Here is a 23,349-nt window from a genome sequence, read left to right as displayed (position 1 = left end):
GTTGTAACCCCCCTTCATATTTCAGCATCGTTAGTTTAGCATAAGCGATGCGGGGTCTCTTAGTTTTCCAGAGGAAACGGTTAAACGCCCTTTGCATCCTAACTACATCCACGTGCTTTACCAACAATGGAATTGTCTGGAGCGGGTAGAGAAGCTTTGGGAAGCTCACCATTTTGATTAAGTGCGCCCTCCCACACACTGACAAGGGCAAGTCCTGCCATTTCTCCAATTCATTCTCTATTTTAAGGAAGAGAGGGGGGTAATTCAGAGTATATAATGACGCTGGAGTGCGGCCTATCTTAATGCCCAAATAGGTCAGGTAATCCCTCCGGACCTCCACTCTATTCTGTAGATGTTTAGCTGCCGGAGACCGATGATCCAGAAACAGTAACTGGCTTTTTTCCACATTGACCCTATACCCTGTGGCCCTGCCGTAGATATTCAAAGCCTCAAGAGTCCTCTCCAAGTGGAGCTCTGGGGACCCGAAATATAGTAGCATGTCATCTGCGAAGCAACTAACTTTCAGCACTCTGCCCCCTATCCTAACCCCTTCAAACGTTTCCGACTTAACTAGCCATCTCGCCAAGGGCTCCATTGCTAAGTTGAAAAGCAACGGAGACAAGGGACAACCCTGTCTCGTGCCCTTCTCCAGCGTAATTGGTTTGGATAGAAAGCCCGGTACATTCACCCGTGCCTGGGGGTTGGTATAGAGTGCGGTCAAGAAATTCCGGAAGCGTCCCGTAATGTTAACCCTGTCCAGTACCATACCCAACCATTGCCAATTGACATTATCGAATGCCTTCTCGGCATCCACTGCCAACAACGCCGGAGAAGGCTTACCTGTGGGGTCTCTATATCTGCTAAGAACGGCTAGAACCTTGCGCACATTAGTCACTGCTGACCTACCCTTCATGAACCCTACCTGATGTGAACCAATGAGATTCGGCATGCAAATGGCTAACCTATTGGCTAAAAGCTTTGGCAGAATTTTAATATCTTGATTGATCAGGGAGATCGGCCTATACGCGCTGGGTTGAGTCAAATCTCTGCCCATTTTCGGGAGAATTTTAATATATGCCATCTTGCCCGAATCCGGTAAACTACCCCCGGCCATTATGTTGTTGAACAGACTAGTCAGCGTCGGGGAAAGTTCTGGGATCATGGCCTTGTAAAACTCCGCCGGGAATCCGTCGGGTCCCGGGGCTTTATAATTTGATAGCGACTTAATTGTTGTCCCTAACTCTTCATCACTAACGTCTTGACATAACGTTTCCACCGCCTCAGTAGAAAGGCGCGGTAGATCCACCCTGTCTAAAAGGTCCCTTGCCTCCTGGGGGCGGGGGGGATCCCCTGAATATAATGTTTGGAAATATTCTCTTAATATCTCCACTATGTCCTTCGGCTGAGAGCACAGTTTTCCCGACCTATCCTTCAGGGGATGCAAGGCCGCTTGTTTCACAAATGGGCGCGTTAGATTAGCTAAAAGCCGGCCCGCCTTATTGCCTACACGAAAAAGCTTAGCCTTTTGGTAGTCTCCAAACCACTTTTCCCTTCCTTCCTGACAGTAGTCAAAACTATGTTTGGCCGTGACCCATAGAACCTTATTAGGAACTGAGGGGTCTTGCAAGAATTGAGTGTACATCTCCCGCACCTTTTGGGTAGCTTCCTCAAACTTTTTACTCGCTTCCCTCTTCTTCCCTATTGAATATGATATTATTCCGACCCCGCAGGACCGCCTTGGCCGCGTCCCAAAATAAATTCTGGTTCGATGCCTGCTCCACATTATCCTGGGAGTATTCCCACCACCACCCTTTTAGCTTATCCAGAAATTCCTTATCTTTGAGTAAGTGCTGCGGCATTCTCCACGTAACATCCGGCCCCCTGGGGACTGAGTCCATCATTTCCATAACCACTGGGGCATGGTCCGAGATTAACAAGTCCAATATTTCCACTAGCTTGACCTTTGACAACATCCTCTGAGATGTCAGGAGGTAGTCAATCCGGGACCATGACCCCCGGGCATGAGAAAAATGAGTATATTCGCGATCCACTGGATGGTGGTATCTCCAGGAATCACAAAGACCTGTATTGCTTAACAAAGGGAGCAGCGTCTGGGTCTGTCTTTGCGGGGTAACATTATCCAAAGCCCCTCTCTTCCTATCTTCCTGCTCGTTATGTACCCTATTAAAATCACCCGCCACCAGTAGCATCTGTGAGTCTTCCCCCAAAATGTCTTTCTCCAACGACCTGTAAAAGTCAGTCTGAGAGGTATTTGGGGCATAGACATTTTGTAGAACTATCTGACCAACCGGAGAATCCAAGCTTATTCGCATCCACCTCCCCTGAGTGTCAGTGGACATGGAGCGAATCTCATACTGCAAGCGTTTGTGAAACAAGACCATAACACCCGCCTTTTTGCCCACTGAGGGTGAACCTATTACTTGCCCCACCCATAGTCTGCGCATCCGGAAAAAATCAGCCTCTTCCAAGTGGGTCTCCTGCAGGAGCGCCACATCTATTTTTAGTTTTTTAAGATGTCGCAACACCGCCATACGTTTAGTAGGGGATCGTAGGCCCTTGACATTCCACGTGATTCACACGCATAGTAATTTCACTATGTGTTCGCCCTCTGCAGGAGAAGCCACCAAGAACCGGCCAACACAGAATATCACAGATTGGTACCAAGGTATCTGCATCCTAACCACATACAATGTAGTGTTCCCTCCCCTCCCTCCCCCCCACCCATAACCCCCCAACCCGCCCCACAACTTAGATAAAACAAATGTCGACTTCACTTTTTTCGCGCATCTAACAGTGTAGTAGTTGTCACTACCTTCTTCAAGCATCATTAGCTATCCCTGAACATAAACCGTTCCCCGGCCCATAATACTCGGCATAATCAATGCGTTTTAACATGTTAACATAAATGAACACAAAGTCCAATGCTATCTCACGTGACTCTCCAGGACGGCCCAATCATATTCCAACGATACCCGATGCTGTCCATATTCAACCGGGAGTCGCCCCTAGGTGTTCTGGCTCTGGAGATCTGGACCCCACTCTCCCCGACTTCTGGGTAGCTCCTCTCCCTCTGACCGAGGAAGTTGATCGCTGGGAGGATGCTTGCATCAAATCAGAAAATAGGGGATCCGAGTCCAGCGAACCCAATGCTTCTCCCGGCGAAAGGAACGTGTCAACTGTCCCGTCTGGACGAAAAATCCGCAGGGTTGCAGGGTAAAGTAAGGCGAACTTGACCTTGTTGCGAGCAAGAGCCGAGCACACTTGCGAAAATTCCCTCCTGCGCTTGGCCACTTCTGCTGAGTAATCGCTGAATAGGAGGATCTTGTTGCCCCTAATCGTCAGCGGCCTCCATTGCCGCCGAAATTTTGCTAGTATTGCTTCTTTGGCGGCATAGTTCAAATATTTAGCTATGGCTGCTCTAGGCCTCATGTTGTTGGAGCGTGAGCTTGCTGGCAACGACGGCCCCAAACGGTGCGCCCTCTCCACTGTACAAGTGCCTCGCAGCCCCAGTGCTTGTGGGATCTCTACCTCACAGATATCCACCAATTGGGTCGGCGAAATCGACTCCGGAAGGCCGATGATCCGCAGATTGCTTCTCCTGGATCGGTTCTCCAGGTCGTCTAACTTCTCCTTCAGATACTGGTTATCTCGCAGGAGGTCACTGATGCTCCTCTGGGCACTCCCCAGATCTTCTTCCACCACAACCACTCTTTGTTCCACCTCAGCTATCTGGGAGGCATGTTGCGCCACATCCGACTGTAGTTGTTGCAGGGCCGAGGAGACCGTGGCTTCCAGGGAGGCTTTTATGTCTGGTGCCAGCAGCTTAGCCACTTCTATGGCCATGGATTTACAAGAGGCTGTTAATTCGTCAGCTGATGTTAAACAGCTCTCTCCCTCTTCCTCCTCTGACCCCGATGCCTCCGCGCTCCTCTGGGTTGATTGCGAGGACGAGCGGGTAAGTCTGTGCCGCTTCTCAACCGCCGGCGCCATTTTGCCCCTGACCTTCAGGTCGTCACCTGCCGAGAGTGGTGTCCGCGGTTCTTTCTGGGAGCCGCCTCTGACCACGAACTTCTCCATTGGTACTCCCTAACGTACACGGGAGGTCTGAGGGTACCTTTCGGTCCCGGGATGCGGCGGCTCTCTCGGTTATCGGGCCGATCGAACGGAGAGCCTCTCACCCGCGCCTCTCCATGCGCGCGCCGGAACCGGAAGTCCAGTATTTTTTGTTTTTATTTTTTACCTAGAAAAATGTAAAAAAAGTTTTAAAAAAGAAATTTTTTCCCGTTTTCCTATTTTTTGTTTAATAGCATTAAGTGCAAGTAAAATAGTTTTAAAATTGTGTCCCCTGTAAGAATCTACGGTGTGGCCTGGTAGTGGTGTTTTTTTTGTATTCTTCTTAACATTTTTGTTCTTTTGTCTTTATTTAGGTATTTATTTTATTACACTTTGTGACCCCCAATAAGGTCATACAAGACCTCAGGGGGTATTACCATTACATATTCACATTTCTTCTGTAACTGGGGCTGACATATTAAATATCCTGCTGGCAATACACCCTTGCCATTTATAGTCGATTCGCTCATCCCTAATTGTTATATTGGCCTCAGCTTGCCTTTGACCGCTCTCTGTCTCGTGATTTTGGTACTGTGATTCCCATCTGGTTCTGACTTTGGCTTGGCTATTCTGACTACCCTTTGTCTTCTGATTTGGTACTGTATAGTCCGCCTGGTTCCGACCCATTCCCTTACAACCACTTTTCTGTGTTGTTCTGTGTGTGTCTGTCTCACACTTAGCAGACTAGGGAATGTTGTCCAGTTGCGGTCTTGCTGCCTAGGGCTTGCATTGCAAGTAGGCAGGAAAAGTGGGCTGGGTTCTAATTAGGACTGTGTGTTCCTGCCTACGGTGCTGACAGACAGGTTCCCTTTAACTTGCCAAACCAAAGACTGAGTGTCTCATGGATACTGCTATGTCACATCCATAGTAGTGTGTCTAAAGCTTTCCACGGGGCCATTCAATTTTTTTTTTTTTAAATCACCGATCATTTTTATCACCCATGCTTATTTTGCCCTTGTGTTTGTTCTAAATGTTATCACAGTCTAGATTCTCAAGCTAGCTATAAACAAGTTAATCTATGTGTCCTTGAGTAAACCAAAAATCATGAACATGATGCACAGTCTGGTTAATCTGAAGTTATGAATACACACCCTATTTTATGAGTCTGGGTGGAACAAGATAATAACAGTAATAAACTTATATAATAAATGTATAATAATTGTCACAAACTTTTAGTAACTAGTAAACTCAAAGGGTACCTATACGTTCACTTAATTTTTTCAAAGTGTTAGAAATGGGCAAAAATAATTCTTCTAATACCGTTTATCTATTGCTTTGCTAATTTTATAACAAAAAAGCAGCCCCCAAAGCCTCCCGGAGTGCTTTAGGTACACTTTAATATACTTATACTTGTAATAAACTTATTATAACATTAACAATGCTTTCTACTTCCTTTAAGTTGCTTTAACAGGTGTGGTGATGTGTACAGTATAAGTGCTGGAAGGTGTGTATATCCCACCCAGATACCTCACCTCGGTGAGATAAATAAAATCCAGAAAGCTGCAGGGGTTTCAGCAAAGCGTAGTTTGCTGAGACAGTTTTGTCTAGATGTTGTTCTGGGCTGGATTTCATTTGCACTGGGGGATAGGTTTGGTAGTGGGATCTGCCAGTCCACACCCTTCCAATTCGGGTGTTGTCTTTTACCTGAGGTCATCACAGGTGAGGCCTACTATAATCAAGGAGGGATAAAACCAACCCTCTGTGTGTCAGTCTGGGGAGAGAAAAACTTGGAAACAGAGGCTCTGGGTGGTCTCAGTCAGGAGGGCTGAGGGGCCACGAGGCTACGCATAGCTGGATCTATCTGGACTTGTGTTCCGCAAGTGAATCTGCTAAGGGTTGGAGCTTGAGACCATGTGTATAAGCTGTGCTTAGAGGTAAGTCAGGGAAAAGTACTATGTATAAGTTAGAGCCCAGACGGGCAGGTGGTTTTTTTTTATGGCTATGTTTGTGCTGGTGCCAAAATAAATGATCATTTGGACTGTAAATCCTCTGTCTGACGAGACGTCTGTGATTGCGACCCCCTGAGAGCAAGCGATCCCTTACACAGGTTAAAACAAATAATCAGTATCCACTAAACTTATGAACATAAAAAGGCTCCAGCACTTTTATTCCATGCAAAGGACGTAGCTGTACGTCCAGATTGCATGTAACTTGCTGCAATCAGACATACAGCTACGTCCAAACTCCTAACACTAAAAAGCATCACAGCCCGGAGTCTCCGAGAGCAGTACAGATTAGCCAATAGAGCATACGTAGTGTTAAAATGCCGGTTTCAGGCTCTTATCTCAACTCTGGAGATCAGAGCCGGAAATAAGGTATGGCCCCCCCTCCTGCCTCCGATAGCCCCTTTGTGCCCTGCGCCCTGCAGCCTGGTTCCCCTCTGTGCTGCATTGTATGTGTAACGGACGGGGCACTACCAGGGATCCCTTTAAGGTGTTATAAGAGTTTTTGTCGTGACGCCAGTTGCATTTCAGCAACGAGGGACGGAGTCCCCCTGAGTAGATGGTGATAGTGGTACCCAGGTGTAGGAATGCAAGAGTGGTGTAAGGGTTGCTTATAATGTCCCTTTAGGTGTGGCTGTGCACTTGTCACTGTGCTCCTACCTGGGCATCCTGGAACCCCTGGCGTGGTAGTCCGCAGCAGTGCAAATAGGTTGAATGGTTGGTGAAGGAAATGATGAAAAGAATTGAGTCCAGACTTGGTATAACGTAGAACGGCAGCTTTACTTGAATAAACTTGCATCAGAGAAACAATCGTCCAACTTTATCTTGGTCACCAACAGGTTTTGGTTTAACTTCTGGCAGGCAAACACATTTGGCTCTGCTACATCTGTCACTCTTGTTTTTTATAAATAAAACATTGGGAAATGGAAAAGAGAACGCAAAGAGTGCGCTGGAGTATAACAATGGCTGGGTGCGGCTGTTATACTTGTCTATTCAGCACAAGGTACGGACAAGTCCTGTGGGATCCATGCCTGGTTCATTTTAATGAACGTGAGCGTGTCCACATTGGCTGTGGACAGGCGGCTGCACTTGTCTGTGATCACCCCCCCCTGCCGTGCTAAACACACGTTCGGACAATACACTGGCCGTAGAGCAGGCCAGCACCTCCAAGACATAAAGGGCAAGCTCAGGCTATGTGCCCAATTTGTAGACCCAGAAGTTAAAGGGGGCAGACCCATCAGTCAGTACGTTTAGGCGTGTGCACACATACTGCTCCACCATGTTGCTGAAATGCTGCCTCCTGCTAAGACGTTCCGTATCAGCTGGTGGTGCTGGTTGTTGTGGCGTGCTGACAAAGCTTTTCCACATTTCGGCCATGCTAACCCTCCCTTCTGAGGTGCTGGCGGTGCCCCAGCTGCGTTGGTGACTTCATCCTCCTCCTCTGCCTTCGCCTTGCGCTTCTATTGAGCCCCCGCTGTCAGGTTGGAATGCCAACAGCAGCGCGTCTACCAGCGTGCGCTAGTAGTCGTGTATCTTCCGATCACACTCCAGTGACGGAATTAAGGACAGCACGTTGTCTTTGTAGTGGGGATCCAGCAGCGTGGCCACCCAGTAATCAGCACAAGTTAGAATGTGGGCAACTCGGCGGTCGTTGCGGAGACACTGCAGCATGTAGTCCCTCATGTGTGCCAGGCTGCCCAGAGGCAACAACAAGCTGTCCTCTGTGGGAGGTGTATCGTCTGTGTCCTCTGTATCCCCCCTGCCATGCTCCAGTGATGCCCATGAGCTGCTTTGTTGCCACCCTGCTGTGAACACGGTTCCTCCTCATCATCATCCTCCTCATCCTCCAGAACTGTGTCCTGGCTGGGCAGTTGTGTACTTGGAATCTGTTGGTGCAGGAACCCACCCTCCGAGCCACTTGTGAATGACTGGCCTGATAACCGTGGAAATGATTCCTCCTCCTCCTGTGCCACCTCCTCTTTCATCATCGCGTTTTTTCAAGGAGACATAGAAGTAGGATAGTAACGCTGAGGACAGCGCCATTGGCACTGGCCATGTTGGTGGAGTTCTCGAAACAGCGCAACACGGTACACACGTCCCGCATGGAGGCCCACTCGTTGGTGGTGAAGTGGTGCTGTTCCGCCGAGTGACTTACCCGTAAGTGCTGCAGCTGAAACGCCACTATCGCCTGCTGCTGCTTGCACAGTCTCTCCAGCATATGCAAGGTGGAGTTCCACCTTGTGGGTATGTCGCATATGAGGCGGTGAGCGGGAAGGCCGAAGTTACGTTGCAGCGCAGACAGGAGAGCAGCAGCAGGGTGAGAACGCAAAAAGTGCGCACAGACAGCCTGCACTTTCTGCAGCAGCTCTGACGTATCGAGTAATTTTTCAGGAACCTCTGCACCACCAAATTCAGCACATGCGCCAGGCAAGGGATGTGCGTCAAACCGGCTAGGCCCAGAGCTGCTACAAGACTTCGTCCGTTATCGCACACCACCAGGCTGGGCTTGAGGCTCAGTGGCACCCACCACTCATCGGTCTGTTATTCCATGCCCGTTCACAGCTCCTGTGCAGTGTGGGTTTTTTCCCTCAAACAGATGAGCTTCAAAACAGCCTGCTGTCGTTTCCCTCTGGCTGTGCTTATGTTGGTGGTGCAGGTGTTACGCTGACCGGATGAAGAGGCGGTAGAGGAGGAAGCAGAGTAGGAGGCAACGAGAAACGTCCTGCAATCCTCTGTGGCGGAAGGAAATGCGCCAAACTGCTATCTGCCTCAGGCCCAGCCGCCACTGCATTTGCCCAATGTGCAGTTAGGGAGATATAACGTCCCTGCACATGCTTACTGGTCCACGTATCCGTGGTTTTGTGGACCTTGCCACAGATGGCGTTGCGCAGTGCACACCTGATATTGTCTGCCACTTGGTTGTGCAGCGCAGTGATGGCTCGCCTGGAAAAGTAGTGGTGGCTGGGAACCACGTACTGTGGGACAGCCACCGCTATTAAGGTTTTTAAAGTCTCCGTCTCCACCAAACGGAATTAAAGCATTTCAAAGGCCAGGAATTTTGAAATGCTGGCATTTAGGGCCAGGGATCGTGGGTGGGTAGGGGGGTACTTCCTCTTTCTTTCCAGTGTTTGGGGGATGGACTGCTGAACGCTTCCATGGGACAGTGTGGAGATGCTTGGTGAAAGTGACGGAGGTGGCGGTGTTGCTGCCACATCCTCTGTTTGCAGGGTGGCAGCTGTCACTGTCACTCCGGAGAGGGAGGAAGAGGCTGAGACTGCAGCAGAAGAGGGAGCACGAGAAGCCTGAAATTCCGTGGTTTTTGAGGCGTTTACTCCACTGCAGCTCGTAATTTGCATTTAGATGCCTGGTCATGCAGGTGGTGCTCAGGTTTAGAACATTTATGCCTCGCTTCAGGCTCTGATTGCACAGCGTGCAAACCACTCGCGTCTTCTCGTCAGCACATTGTCTGAAGAACTGCCACGCCAGGGAACTCCTTGGAGCTCGCTTTGGTGTGCTCAGTCCCTGGGTGCGGTGGGCAGTAGCAGGCGTACTGACTAGGGGACAGCCACTCTGCTTTTGCACCCTGCTCCCTCTTTTGCTGTGCGGCTGGTGCTGTGTAACCACCACCTCTTTCTCTGAACTGCACACGTCACTCGCATGACCTTGATTCCATATGGGGTCTAGGACCTCATCATCCTCCACATCATCTTCCGCGCACTCTTTAAAGCCGCCGCAGTTGGCACCTGTGTTTCGTCATCAGAGACGTGCTGCGATGGTCCTCCCATGTCCACATCCTGCAACATTAGCGGTTGGGCATCAGTGCACTCAATCTCTTCCACTTCTGGGGCAGGGCTAGGTGGATGGCCCACGGAAACCCCGCCAGCAGAGTCATCAAAAAGCATAAGTGACTGCTGCATGACTTGGTGCTCAGACTGCTTGGCTGATTTGCAAGGGGGTGAGGTAAAAGACAGATGCCCATGGGCTGCAGGTGCCAACTCTGCGCTTTCAGCAGGGGACCAGGTTGGAGACAATGTGAAGGAACTGGAGGCACTGTCAGCCACCCAATCTACTACCGCCTCTACTTGTTCTGGCCTTACCTGTCACAGACATTCCCTCGACAGGTGGCAGGAGATCATAAAACTGGCAACATGTGGTTTGATCTGACAGGTTTTCCCTGTGGATTAATAGGCGTCTGTGTTGTTTCTGGAAATGGCCACACCCCTTGCCTCAGGTTGCTTCTCCCACAATGCTGTGCGGTTTATAGCTTCAGTTTAAGTTGTGGATTGCTGGTGTGTGGATCTCGGCGGAGTTCCTGGTGCTTCCATAGCCCCTTTGAAGTTGAGTCTTTCCTTTCCCTTCTTGTATTTTGTTTGGGTTCTGTGTGGCATGCATTTTCCTATTGTTTGTATTGGCCTGTTGAAGACTCCTGTTCGTCATTCCTTTCAGAGGAACAGGTAGTCTCGTCCCTGCCATTAGTACCAGGCTCCTATAGGGCCAATACATCTTCCTTCCCTTGTTCTCAGGCCCGATTCCCTGTTCCCCCCTTCCCTCTTATGCTCAGTGTGGTGTTTCCTTCCCATACCGAAACGTGACATCACCATTTGTACACCGGTATTCGGGCCTACAAAATAACGCTGAATGTTCTGTCACCTACATGCCTGGGGAAGGTGTTTCATTTGGGCGTGTAGCTGGCACAGATCGACCACGTCCTCTACCTGCAACAGGAGCTCCACCAGCACCAGCAGCACCATGACCAGGGCCACATCCCTTATTTTATGCTCTTCTCATTCTTTTAGGTCACCCACTGAACTAACAGACGGATTAACTATTTTAATTTCCCTGTCACGTATGTGTAATGGCCAAGTGACATTACCACACCTATGCCCTGTTTCTATCTGGGTATGGAATCTCAATGTAATTTTATAAATTTCTTCCAGGTCCCATATATTGTGCATTTCCTGTTATGCATCTGTTTATATTCAAATGCAATGTGCCTGGTTCATCAGCAGGTGGCAGCAAATATGGCAGAGCAGTAGATAGAATAGAATGGAACCTTCCAGTCCAGTCACCCACAGAATAAATAGCCAGATGAGATTCCTAACACTTTCCCTCACTTCAGCTGCCTGCTTCCTTCCCTGCACTACTCAGAGCTGATGGGTGGTGCTACACGTGATCCAGAGTGTATAGAGGCTGGGTCACATGATGCACCGGCCAATCACAGCCATGCCATTACTAGGCATGGCTGTTATGACTTCTAAGTTCTATGTGCCCACAGATTAAAAGTTTGTTGATAGGCTGCCCTGCAGCTTTTCAACCGGCTTTATTAAATGCCCAAACACCGAACTCGAACCCAAACTTTTGCTGCAAAGTTCGGGTTCGGGTCCGGGTCCCCGAACTCGCAAAGTTCGGTACGGACCCGAACATTTCAGTTCGGGTTTGCTCAACACTACTGACAGTACAATGCATTGCAATAGATGACTATTGCAGTTCACTGTACAGCGATCAGACCCACTGAACCTTCAAGATCCAAGTGGGAATTGGTAAAAAAAGTGATAAAAAATATATAATTTTTTTTTAAATAAAATAAAAATTCCAATTAAAATATAGCTTTTTTTCTATATCCTCTCATTGATAAAAAAAAAAAAAAAAAAAAAATATATATATATACATAATTGGTATTGCTGCATTGGCAATGACCTGACCCTGTGGTGAACACTGTAAAAACGAAAATTAAAAAAACATTGTCAGAATTGCAATTTTTGCACACTTCACCCCCCAACAATTGTATAAAAAGTGATCAAATAGTCATATGTACCTCAAAATGATACAAATAAAAACTACACCTTGTCAACAGAACAGGAAACAGTCAACAGAAAAATAAAAAAGTTATGGCCATTAAAAAGATTACAGCAAATTCCATGTTAGAAAATCCAGGTACAGCTCCTTAACTTCTGAATGCTGCTGAGGTGTTGCCATATTCAGGAAAAGTTGCATAGCAAATCGTGGAGTGCATTTTCTCCTGTTAGCCCTTGTGAAAATTAAACATTTGGTGCTGAAGCAATATTTTATTTTAAAAAATGTAATTTTTTTTTTTCACAGCCTAATGTTTCTAAATTCTTTGAAATACTTGCTGAGTCATATCGCTCACTGCACCCCCAATAAATTCCTTGTAATGGAGGTTCCACTGTTGTGGTATCTCAGGGTCTCTTCAAATGCAACATGGTGCCCGAAAACCATTCCATCAAAACCTGCCCTCCAAAAACAATATTGTGCGCCTTCCCTTCTGTGCCCTGTCGTGTGCCCATGCAGCAGTTTACAACCACATATAGTTTTTTCTGTAAACAGCAGACTCAGGGTAATCAATATTGAGGTTTTTTTTGCTGTTAACCTTTGTTGTGCTACAAGAAAAAAATGATTAAAATGAAAAAAATTAAATTTTCCTTTAATTCTTGTGGAAAACCTAAAGGGTTAACAAAGTTTCAAATCAGTTTCGAATAATTTGAGGGGTGTAATTTTTAAAATGGGGTCATTATTATATCAGCTGCTTACAGTCCTTAACCACTTCAGCCCCGCTAGCTAAAACCCCCTTAAAGGGAGTCTTTCACCTAAAATGACCATTATACACCACAAACATCATGATATCCATTACATTCCCCATATTATAATCTTACCTTTCATATTGCTGTCCGTCGCCAATTCTCTCTTAAAAACCATCCTCCAGTCAATGACAGATCCGGCGCCTGCGCCTGCGCACTCCATTACCCACTAGGGCAGAGGCCGCAGAGCGTTTAATGCGCATGCGCCGGCCCGTACATCCCGATATTTTGGCAGTTTACTTCCGCCGGCTAGATCGGGCCGGCGCATGCGGATTAAACGCTCTGCTGCCTCTGCCCTAGTGGGTAATGGAGTGCGCAGGCGCAGGCGCCGGATCTGTCATTGACTGGAGGATGGTATCTCAAGAACCGAGGGCGGGCCAGAGGGGTGAAAGGGGAGGGGTTTGATTTGAACAGCGCCGTGGAGCCTGGGCACCGGCCGCATAAACGCCGCCCCTGGGCACCTTCAGAACCTAATTAGCATATGGATTAAAAGCGTTTTTAAGAGAGAATAGGCGACGGACAGCAATATGAAAGGTAAGATTATAATATGGGGAATGTAATGGATATCATGATGTTTGTGGTGTATAATGGTCATTTTAGGTGAAAGACTCTCTTTAATGACCAGGCCACTTTTTACACTTCTGCACTACACTACTTTCACCGTTTATCGCTCGGTCATGCAACTTACCACCCAAATGAATTTTACCTCCTTTTCTTCTCACTAATAGAGCTTTCATTTGGTGGTATTTCATTGTTGCTGTCATTTTTACTTTTTTTGTTATTAATCGAAATTTAACGATTTTTTTTGCAAAAAAATGAAATTTTTCACTTTCAGCTGTAAAATTTTGCAAAAAAAACCGACATCCATATATAAATTTTTCGCTAAATTTATTGTTCTACATGTCTTTGATAAAAAAAAAATGTTTGGGCAAAAAAAAATGGTTTGGGTAAAAGTTATAGCGTTTACAAACTATGGTACAAAAATGTGAATTTCCGCTTTTTGAAACAGCTCTGACTTTCTGAGCACCTGTCATGTTTCCTGAGGTTCTACAATGCCCAGACAGTAGAAAACCCCCACAAATGACCCCATTTCGGAAAGTAGACACCCTAAGGTATTCACTGATGGGCATAGTGAGTTCATAGAACTTTTTATTTTTTGTCACAAGTTAGCGGAAAATGATGATTTTATTTTGATTATTTTTTTTTTCTTACAAAGTCTCATATTCCACTAACTTGCGACAAAAAATAAAAAATTCTAGGAACTCGCCATGCCCCTCACGGAATACCTTGGGGTGTCTTCTTTCCAAAATGGGGTCACTTGTGGCGTAGTTATACTGCCCTGGCAATTTAGGGGCCCAAATGTGTGAGAAGTAGTTTGCAATCAAAATGTGTAAAAAATGGCCTGCGAAATCCGAAAGGTGCACTTTGGAATATGTGCCCCTTTGCCCACCTTGGCTGCAAAAAAGTGTCACACATCTGGTATCGCCGTACTCAGGAGAAGTTGGGCAATGTGTTTTTGGGTGTCATTTCACATATCACCATGCTGGGTGAGAGAAATATCTTGGCAAAAGATAACTTTTCCAATTTTTTTATACAAAGTTGGCATTTGACCAAGATATTTTTCTCACCCAGCATGGGTATATGTAAAATGACACCCCAAAACACATTGCCCAACTTCTCCTGAGTACGGCGATACCAGATGTGTGACACTTTTTTGCCGCCTAGATGCGCAAAGGTGCCCAAATACCTTTTAGGAGGGCATTTTTAGACATTTGGATCCCAGACTTCTTCTCACACTTTCGGGCCCCTAAAAAGCCAGGGCAGTATAAATACCCCACATGTGACCCCACTTTGGAAAGAAGACACCCCAAGGTATTCAATGAGGGGCATGGCGAGTTCATAGAAATTATTTTTTTTTTGCATAAGTTAGCGGAAATTTTTTTTTTTTGTTTTTTTCTCACAAAGTCTCACTTTCCGCTAACTTAGGACAAAAATTTCAATCTTTCATGGACTCAATATGCCCCTCACGGAATACCTTGGGGTGTCTTCTTTCCGAAATGGGGTCACATGTGGGGTATTTATACTGCCCTGGCATTTTAGGGGCCCTAAAGCGTGAGAAGAAGTCTGGAATATAAATGTCTAAAAATGTTTACGCATTTGGATTCCGTGAGGGGTATGGTGAGTTCATGTGAGATTTTATTTTTTGACACAAGTTAGTGGAATATGAGACTTAGTAAGAAAAACCAAACAAAAAAAATATATATATTTCCGCTAACTTGGGCCAAAAAAATGTCTGAATGGAGCCTTAGGGGGGGGGGTGATCAATGACAGGGGGGTGATCAATGACAGAGGGGTGATCAATGACAGGGGGGTGATCACCCATATAGACTCCCTGATCACCCCCCTGTCATTGATCACCCCCCTGGTAAGGCTCCATTCAGACGTCCATATGATTTTTACGGATCCATGGATCGGATCCGCAAAACACATGCGGACGTCTGAATGGAGCCTTACAGGGGGGTGATCAATGACAGGGGGGTGATCACCCCATATACACTCCCTGATCACCCCCTGTCATTAATCACCCCCCTGTCATTGATCACCCCCCTGTAAGGCTCCATTCAGACGTCCGCATGTGTTTTGCGGATCCGATCCATGTATCCATGGATCCGTAAAAATCATACGGACTTCTGAATGGAGCCTTACAGGGGGGTGATCACCCATATACACTCCCTGATCACCCCCTGTCATTGATCACCCCCCTGTAAGGCTCCATTCAGACGTCCGTATGATTTTTACGGATCCATGGATACATGGATCGGATCCGCAAAACACATGCGGACGTCTGAATGGAGCCTTACAGGGGGGTGATCAATGACAGGGGGTGATCAGGGAGTGTATATGGGTGATCACCCGCCTGTCATTGATCACCCCCCTGTAAGGCTCCATTCAGACGTCCGCATGTGTTTTGCGGATCCGATCCATGTATCCATGGATCCGTAAAAATCATACGGACGTCTCAATGGAGCATTACAGGGGGGTGATCAATGACAGGGGGTGATCAGGGAGTGTATATGGGTGATCACCCCCCTGTAAGGCTCCATTCAGACGTCCTTATGATTTTTACGGATCCATGGATACATGGATCGGATCCGCAAAACACATGCGGACGTCTGAATGGAGCCTTACAGGGGGGTGATCAATGACAGGGGGTGATCAGGGAGTGTATATGGGTGATCACCCGCCTGTCATTGATCACCCCCCTGTAAGGCTCCATTCAGACGTCCGCATGTTTTTTGCGGATCCGATCCATGTATCCATGTATCCGTAAAAATTATACGGACGTCTGAATGGAGCCTTACAGGGGGGTGATCAATGACAGGGGGTGATCAGGGAGTGTATATGGGTGATCACCCCCCTGTAAGGCTCCATTCAGACGTCCGTATGATTTTTACGGATCCATGGATACATGGATCGGATCCGCAAAACACATGCGGACGTCTGAATGGAGCCTTACAGGGGGGTGATCAATGACAGGGGGGTGATTAATGACAGGGGGTGATCAAGGAGTGTATATGGGTGATCACCCGCCTGTCATTGATCACCCCCCTGTAAGGCTCCATTCAGACGTCCGCATGTGTTTTGCGGATCCGATCCATGTATCCGTGGATCCGTAAAAATCATACGGACGTCTGAACGGAGCCTGACAGGGGGGTGATCAATGACAGGGGGGTGATCAGGGAGTTTATATGGGGTGATCATGGGTTAATAAGGGGTTAATAAGTGACGGGGGGGGGTGTAGTGTAGTGTGGTGTTTGGTGCGACTTTACTGACCTACCTGTGTCCTCTGGTGGTCGATCCTAACAAAAGGGACCACCAGAGGACCAGGTAGCAGGTATATTAGACGCTGTTATCAAAACAGCGTCTAATATACCTGTTAGGGGTTAAAAAAATCAGATCTCCAGCCTGCCAGCGAGCGATCGCCGCTGGCAGGCTGGAGATCCACTCGCTTACCTTCCGTTCCTGTGAGCGCGCGCGCCTGTGTGCGCGCGTTCACAGGAAATCCCAGCCCTCGCGAGATGACGCGTATATGCGTCGTCGTGCGCAGGGCTGCCGCCTCCGGAACGCACATCTGCGTTAGGCGGTCCGGAGGCGGTTAAACAGGTCGGTTTTGAAAATTTTCTTTCAAATTTAAAAAACTGCTTTTCAAATTCAAAGCTTTCTAACGTCCTAAAAAATGACATTTACAAAATGATGCCAACTTAAAGTAGACATATAGTGAATGTTTATGAGTTATCACATCTTGAAAGCAGAGGAATTCAAATTTAAAAAAATGTATACATTTTTATAAAAGATTTGTAGATTTTTTTTTATAAATAAAGGTAAAACATATCAACTCAAATTTTCCACTAACATGAGTTCCAAAGTGTGATGATAAAACAATCTCAGAAAGGCTTAGGCTACTTTCACACTAGCGTTCGTCGGTCCGCTCGTGAGTTCCGTTTGAAGGGGCTCACGAGCGGACCCGAACGCAGCCGTCCAGCCCTGATGCAGTCTGAATGGAGCGGATCCGCTCAGACTGCATCAGTCTGGCGGCGTTCAGCCTCCGCTCCGCTCGCCTCCGCACGGACAGGCGGACAGCTGAACGCTGCTTGCAGCGTTCGGGTGTCCGCCTGGCCGTGCGGAGGCGTGCGGATCCGTGCGGATCCGTCCAGACTTACAATGTAAGTCAATGGGGACGGATCCGTTTGAAGATGCCACAATATGGCTCAATCTTCAGGCGGATCCGTCCCCCATTGACTTTACATTGAAAGTCTGGACGGATCCGTACGAGGCTATTTTCACACTTAGGCTGTTTTATGCTAAAATAATGCAGACGGATCCGTACTGAACGGAGCCTCCGTCTGCATTATTATGATCGGATCCGTTCAGAACGGATCCGATCGAACGCTAGTGTGAAAGTAGCCTTAGATGAGTAAAAGCGTTCCAAAGTTATTACCACATAAAGTGACAAATGTCAGATTTGAAAATACGCTTGGGCATTAAGGTCAAAACTGTCTGCGGAAGTAAAGGGTTAATGCTCTGACTGCGTCCAACACCAACCACCCAGAACTGACTAGTCCTCACTATTTTCTGATAAGAATAGGGCCTTTAGATTGCTAGATTATAAAATATATTTATATAATTCTAATTTCTAAACTTTCCTAAATTCACATTAAAGTAAATATGCAACAGGCTGTGCCTTTCATACTGTCATATTCATAATTTATATTTAAAGGGGTTATGCCATGATTAATGTAAAAAATGATACTCAGACATCATACAGTATAGAACATGACAATCTATTTCTAACAAAGCTAGAACCAGCCCTGTACCTCACATGGATCCAGAGATCTCCCCATTCATTGTTCCAATTGCACTGCTAGATTTATATCAAGCTGACAGCTCAAGAGGAGTGTCCTTTCTCAGGGGGTTGTCTTTCGTATGTAGCTCTCTACCTATCACAGCTCAGGAGGCGTTTCCTTTCTCTCCCTATCACAGCTCAGGAGGCAGTTAAAGGATAAAACTGAGCATGTGCGGCCATCTCAGTAAGTAGGACAAAGAAATAAGAAAAGAACAAACAGCAGGTGGCGCTATACAGATACATTTTATTGAATAGCCCACTTGCTGTACTAAATGTTTAATTACATGCAATTACAAAAGTATTCAGATCCAGGTGCTGGTTTGAAAACTGTAGAATATTTTTCATGGGACAACCCCTTTAATATTTTTAATTTAAAGCTGGAGTTGTCATCGGTACCATCTCCATCCAAAACTGACTCAAAATTCACAGCCCTGGTCAGAATGGCTTAAAAAAAATAATAAAGAAATACCTCACCGATCCCTTGAGGCTCCCATTCTGACACTTCTCGGGTCACCTGCCGTTCTCTGACACATGGTGTGACCACTCAGCCAATCATGTGCAATGGTGACACACCTAAACCAGTGATTGACTGGTCAGAGAGGTACCAGGAGATAGACACGGGAAGAGGGACCCAGGAAGTATCAGAACGGGAGCAGTGGGGGAATCGGTGACAGAGTATTACTTTTTAAAAAATATTTTAAGCCATTCTGCCCAGTTAAAGGCGTTGTCACTTCAGCAAGTAGCATTTATCATGTAAAGAAGGTTAATACAAGGCACTTACTAATGCACTGTGATTGTCCATATTGCCTCCTTTGCTGGCTGGATTCCTTTTTCCATTACATTATACACTGCTTGTTTCCATGGTTACGACCACCCTGCAATCCATCAGTGGTGGTCGTGCTTGCACACTATAAGAAAAAGTGCCAGCCTCTCTGGTGGACTGTGGGAGCTCTAAAGTGACAACCCCTTTAACTGTTCGAAAAACCTCTTCTGTCAATGTTCAATGCTAATACCTAAATGTGTTTTTTTTTTAAACCATATAAACTGGAATTATATTTTAATTGTGTTCTCTGTGTCTTCATTTCCTACTTCTATTTCTGTATTAAACTCCTGTCTCCTGACCATTTAATAATAACTCGTTATTCACTTAAAAATGTCTTCCTTATGAATGCCACTTAATACATTCTGTCTGCTCTTGCCCATCTCTTCCTCCATCACTACCATCCTCTATTAACCTTGTCATCCACTAGTATTCATCAGCATTTCTCTTCAATTCTTCCTTTCTCAGTAACATCTATTGCACAGGAGAAATCCTTCATCATGTCCAGCTGGCCAAGATTTTCAGCGATGATAAACATTTTGTAGACATGGGTCTCCTGGATACACCTGGTTAGTTCCATTTTGGGATTCTATATGCTTATCATAATTATATATTTTATATAATATACGGTTTTGAGACTGAAAACTTTGGTTTTCACAAAGTTTGCTGCTTCACCTTTCATGGTACATTAGCTCTAGATTGTTTTGAATGAATTACAATAAATTGCAAAGTCATTGAAAATTAACTTACTTATAAACAAACTGTAGAACCCCTTTAAAATCAACCATTTATTGGATCACCAAGAACTTCAAGGCGGGAGGTTCAATTGCTGTGAAGAAGTTTTCAGGGTGCCTGAAAAAGTCCAGCAAGTGTGAGGACCATCTCATAAATAGTATTCATGGGGTCACCACCAGTGCAGAGCTTGCTCAGAAATATCAGCAGGCAGGGGTAAGTGAATCTGCATACACAGTGAGGCAAAAGCCTGTGGAGGAAGAACTGAGCAAAGACTGAGGAAGTACGGGGAGTAGACTGCAGAGGACTGGGGTAAAGTAATTTTTTCCGATGAAGGCCCCTTCACACTGCTTGGGACATCAGGAAAAATTATTGTCTAGAGAAGAAAAGGTGAGCGCCAACAGTAACGTATCCTAAGACCATTTATATGTGGGGTTGCTTCTCATCTAAGGGAGTGGGCTCACTCACAATTTTTCCTAAGAACACTGCCATGAATAAAGAATAGTACCAAAACATCCTACAAGAGCAACTTCTCCCAACGATCCAGGAGCAATTTGGTGATGAACCTTGCTTTTTCCAGCACAATGGAGCACCATGTCACAAGGTAAAACTAAGATGATAACTAAGTGGCTCGGGGAACAAAACACTGAGATTTTGGGTCCATGGCAAGAAAATGCCCCATATCTTAATCTCATTGAGAACCTGTGGTCAATCCTCAGACAGTTGGTGGACAAACAAAAACACAGAAATTGTGATAAACTCCAAGCACTGATTAGAAGACAATGGGTTTCCATCAGTCAGGATTTGGCCCAGAAGCTGATATCCGCATGCCAGGGCGAACTGCAGAAGTCTTGAAAATGAGTGTTTGCATAAACTTGATAGAATTGTCAATAAAAGTCTAAAAAGACATGAAATGCTTATAATTGTACTTCAATATACCATAGAAACATCTGACATAAAGATTGAAAAATACTGAAGCAGCAAATGTGAAAACTAAAATTTGTGTTAGTCTGAAAACTTTTGGTGACAACAGTAGACAGAAGATATATGTCAGCTTTTTTTTTTTACTGTATAGAAAAGCAGTGAGGTATATGTTTTTTTAAATAATGAGAGCCTATGTGGTATGCATTGGAAGCTTCCATCAGATTTCCTTACCTTGTATACCTCGGATATATGGTATTAGAGTCTGGATCCTTTGGATCTCTGGAGGGCCAGTCTGACCCTGATACTGAAAAAAAATAATAATCAGAGACATTTGGAGGTACAACATGATCCCACGGACTACTATGGGGGATGTTTCAAAGGAACCAGTCACACTATAAACATGCTGTCCGATCTGTAGATATCACCTTATAAAACAGGAGGAGCTGAGCAGATTAATATACAAATTTGTAGGAAAAGATTCAGTTACATTTGTATTTCATTTATCTAAACTTCTGCTCTTTCTATGCTTAGGAGTCCAGGGGCCCTCCTACTATTGATTGACAGCCTTCCTTGTATAACTGTGTGTACGGAGAAGGCTGTCAATCACTAGATAAGACGGCCCACAGGACTCCTAAGCCCAGAATGAGCAGGAATTAAAATAAAACATCATTCAGTCTCTATATAAATCTGCTCAGCTCCATCTGCTCTATAACATGACACCTCCAGACCTGACTACATTTCAACGTGACGGGTTCCCATTAAACTCTAAGCTCGGAGAGAGCCATAATATTTATAGGTATATAAGCCCTAACTGTGGAAAATAATATACTCTATGCAACGATGAAGACATTAATGTGCCAAATATAATACATGTCCATCATTCCAGAGAAAACAATAAAAAAGTTCCAGGCTCTACTGAACAGCTCTTCGAGTGGAGATGTTGATCGGAATCAGATTATTCAGTTTCTAAACACATCATTTACTCATCCTGGAGCAGAATTTAAAGAGTGGAACCCACTGGACTGGAATAAAAGGTACAGACTGAAAGCCAATTTGTGTAATTACTTTTACTTACCTAAAGCTAACCTGTCACATTGACCATGACCTTCTGCCAACATGAGTGTCATAGAGCAGGAGGAGCTGAGCAGATTGTTTTGTGCTAAAAGATTCAGTATAACATATTTGATTCAATGATATTCCCGTTCTTTATGCATTTAGGTGTTAAGTGGGAGGGGGTCTAAATCAGTCATTAACAGCTATCTCTATATGAACACTTACAAGAAAGTCTGACTATCAGTGATAGGACCGCCCACTGGACTCCTAAACGAAGAATGAGCCGATAGTTGTTACACTGAATCTTTGTCCACAAAATGATATATCAATCTGCTCAGCTCTCCCTCCTCTATAACATGATGCCTGCAGACTGCAAGGTGACAGGTTCCCTTTAAGCATTTGAAACTAATTCTAAATATTTTTATTTTATAATTATTTTTTTACATTTTTTGTGCCAACAGTCCTAAATTCTTGTCTCAAATTGCTGATTCGAAGCTGCGCGCATGGGCTGCAGATCTTAATAATCTCTGGAAGTCTTTGGGGAGGAAGGTAACCAAAGAAAATCAGAATTACAATGTTCTAGAAAACACCCAATGACATGGCTTTAAATGTATATCATATGAAAATGTCTTCCACATATATCTTCCAGATAAGTCAAGATGTAATGGATCATCCAGAACTTCACTCACAAATCTACGTTCCAAACCCCATTATAGTACCAGGAGGCCGATTCAGAGAATTTTACTACTGGTGGGTAGAAGATCTGCGCTAAGGTCTAAATGATAGAGTCCAAGATCTTTGTGGGAGCAGAATTTCCAACTGCTCCTCTGAAGTTGAACTCACAGCATAATAATGATTTTAAGGTGCTGTGAATTTCATCTCACTGTGAGCCTACTGAACTGTATTCACATCATGCTCAGTAGACCGACGGTTGAGAAGTAACACCCAACATCATAAATCATTGTGATGCTGTGAGTTCTCTTCAGAGGAGCAGTGTGAGGGAATATAGTTGTCACATAAAGTATGTTTACCAGCCTAAATATGCTAATGTGAAACTGGCCTAAAAGGGGTTTCTGCTTTGGAGAAGCCGTATTTAAATTAAATGCCCCCTATGAGTTATTTTTATTTGTGCTGGTAGCCCCCCAAAATTAGTTATTATTAGTTGGGGAATCAGAGAGCAACCCATAGATTTCATTGACTATATCATGGGTATAGGTGTCTCCTAACAGCAGATATCATGGGAGTGAAGGATCGGTAATGCAGAACTTCATCATGCCTCCAGTTGTTTTTCCCTCAAGAAATAAGCAGCTACCAGGGCAATTTAGCTGCGACTTATTCCGCTCTTCCCGCTTTAAAAAATAATGGTGGAGTTTGCAAAAACATCTTTAGATGAACAAGCATTCAGCAACAGCTATCTAAAGAAAAACTAAAAAAACACTAGAAAAGAAAGGGTATACATTGATTGCTGTGTATCCCAGAGATCCTCCAAAGCATAGAGCATGAAACAACTTCTATGTTCTAGCTAAAGCAGGTTCTGAATAGGAAACAAATAGCAAAAAGGGTTTGCAAAGTGTACCGTTTCCAATGTAGGGCTGAATGACATGGTTGATTTTTGAACAACTACAATCTTAGGCTACCTTCTAGTCGTTTTGTCATAGCAGGAAGCTGAACATTTCTTTTTCAGTGTCCTGTTTCCTCCCTGCATTAATCATAGAGATGGATGCAGGGCGGGCATAGAGAGAA

General features: G+C 45.4%; 1 protein-coding gene across 2 annotated transcripts in view; it reads left to right on the top strand.

Moving 5' to 3' along the window:
* Positions 1-23,349, top strand: part of TREH (trehalase) — a 51,559-nt gene that overhangs the window by 7,276 nt on the left and 20,934 nt on the right. For both annotated transcript variants that reach the window (XM_044289575.1, XM_044289574.1), the window contains exons 2-5: positions 19,366-19,466; positions 21,440-21,587; positions 22,068-22,155; positions 22,256-22,356. In XM_044289575.1, coding sequence (XP_044145510.1) covers positions 19,366-19,466; positions 21,440-21,587; positions 22,068-22,155; positions 22,256-22,356 — 438 coding nt within the window. The remainder of the gene's footprint in view (positions 1-19,365; positions 19,467-21,439; positions 21,588-22,067; positions 22,156-22,255; positions 22,357-23,349) is intronic.

The sequence above is a fragment of the Bufo gargarizans genome, chromosome 4, assembly GCF_014858855.1.
Source record: "Bufo gargarizans isolate SCDJY-AF-19 chromosome 4, ASM1485885v1, whole genome shotgun sequence".
In the NCBI taxonomy this organism is placed as follows: Eukaryota; Metazoa; Chordata; class Amphibia; order Anura; family Bufonidae; genus Bufo; species Bufo gargarizans.
Note: the sequence above shows the minus strand (reverse complement) of the source record. Positions and strands in the feature narration are given on the sequence as shown.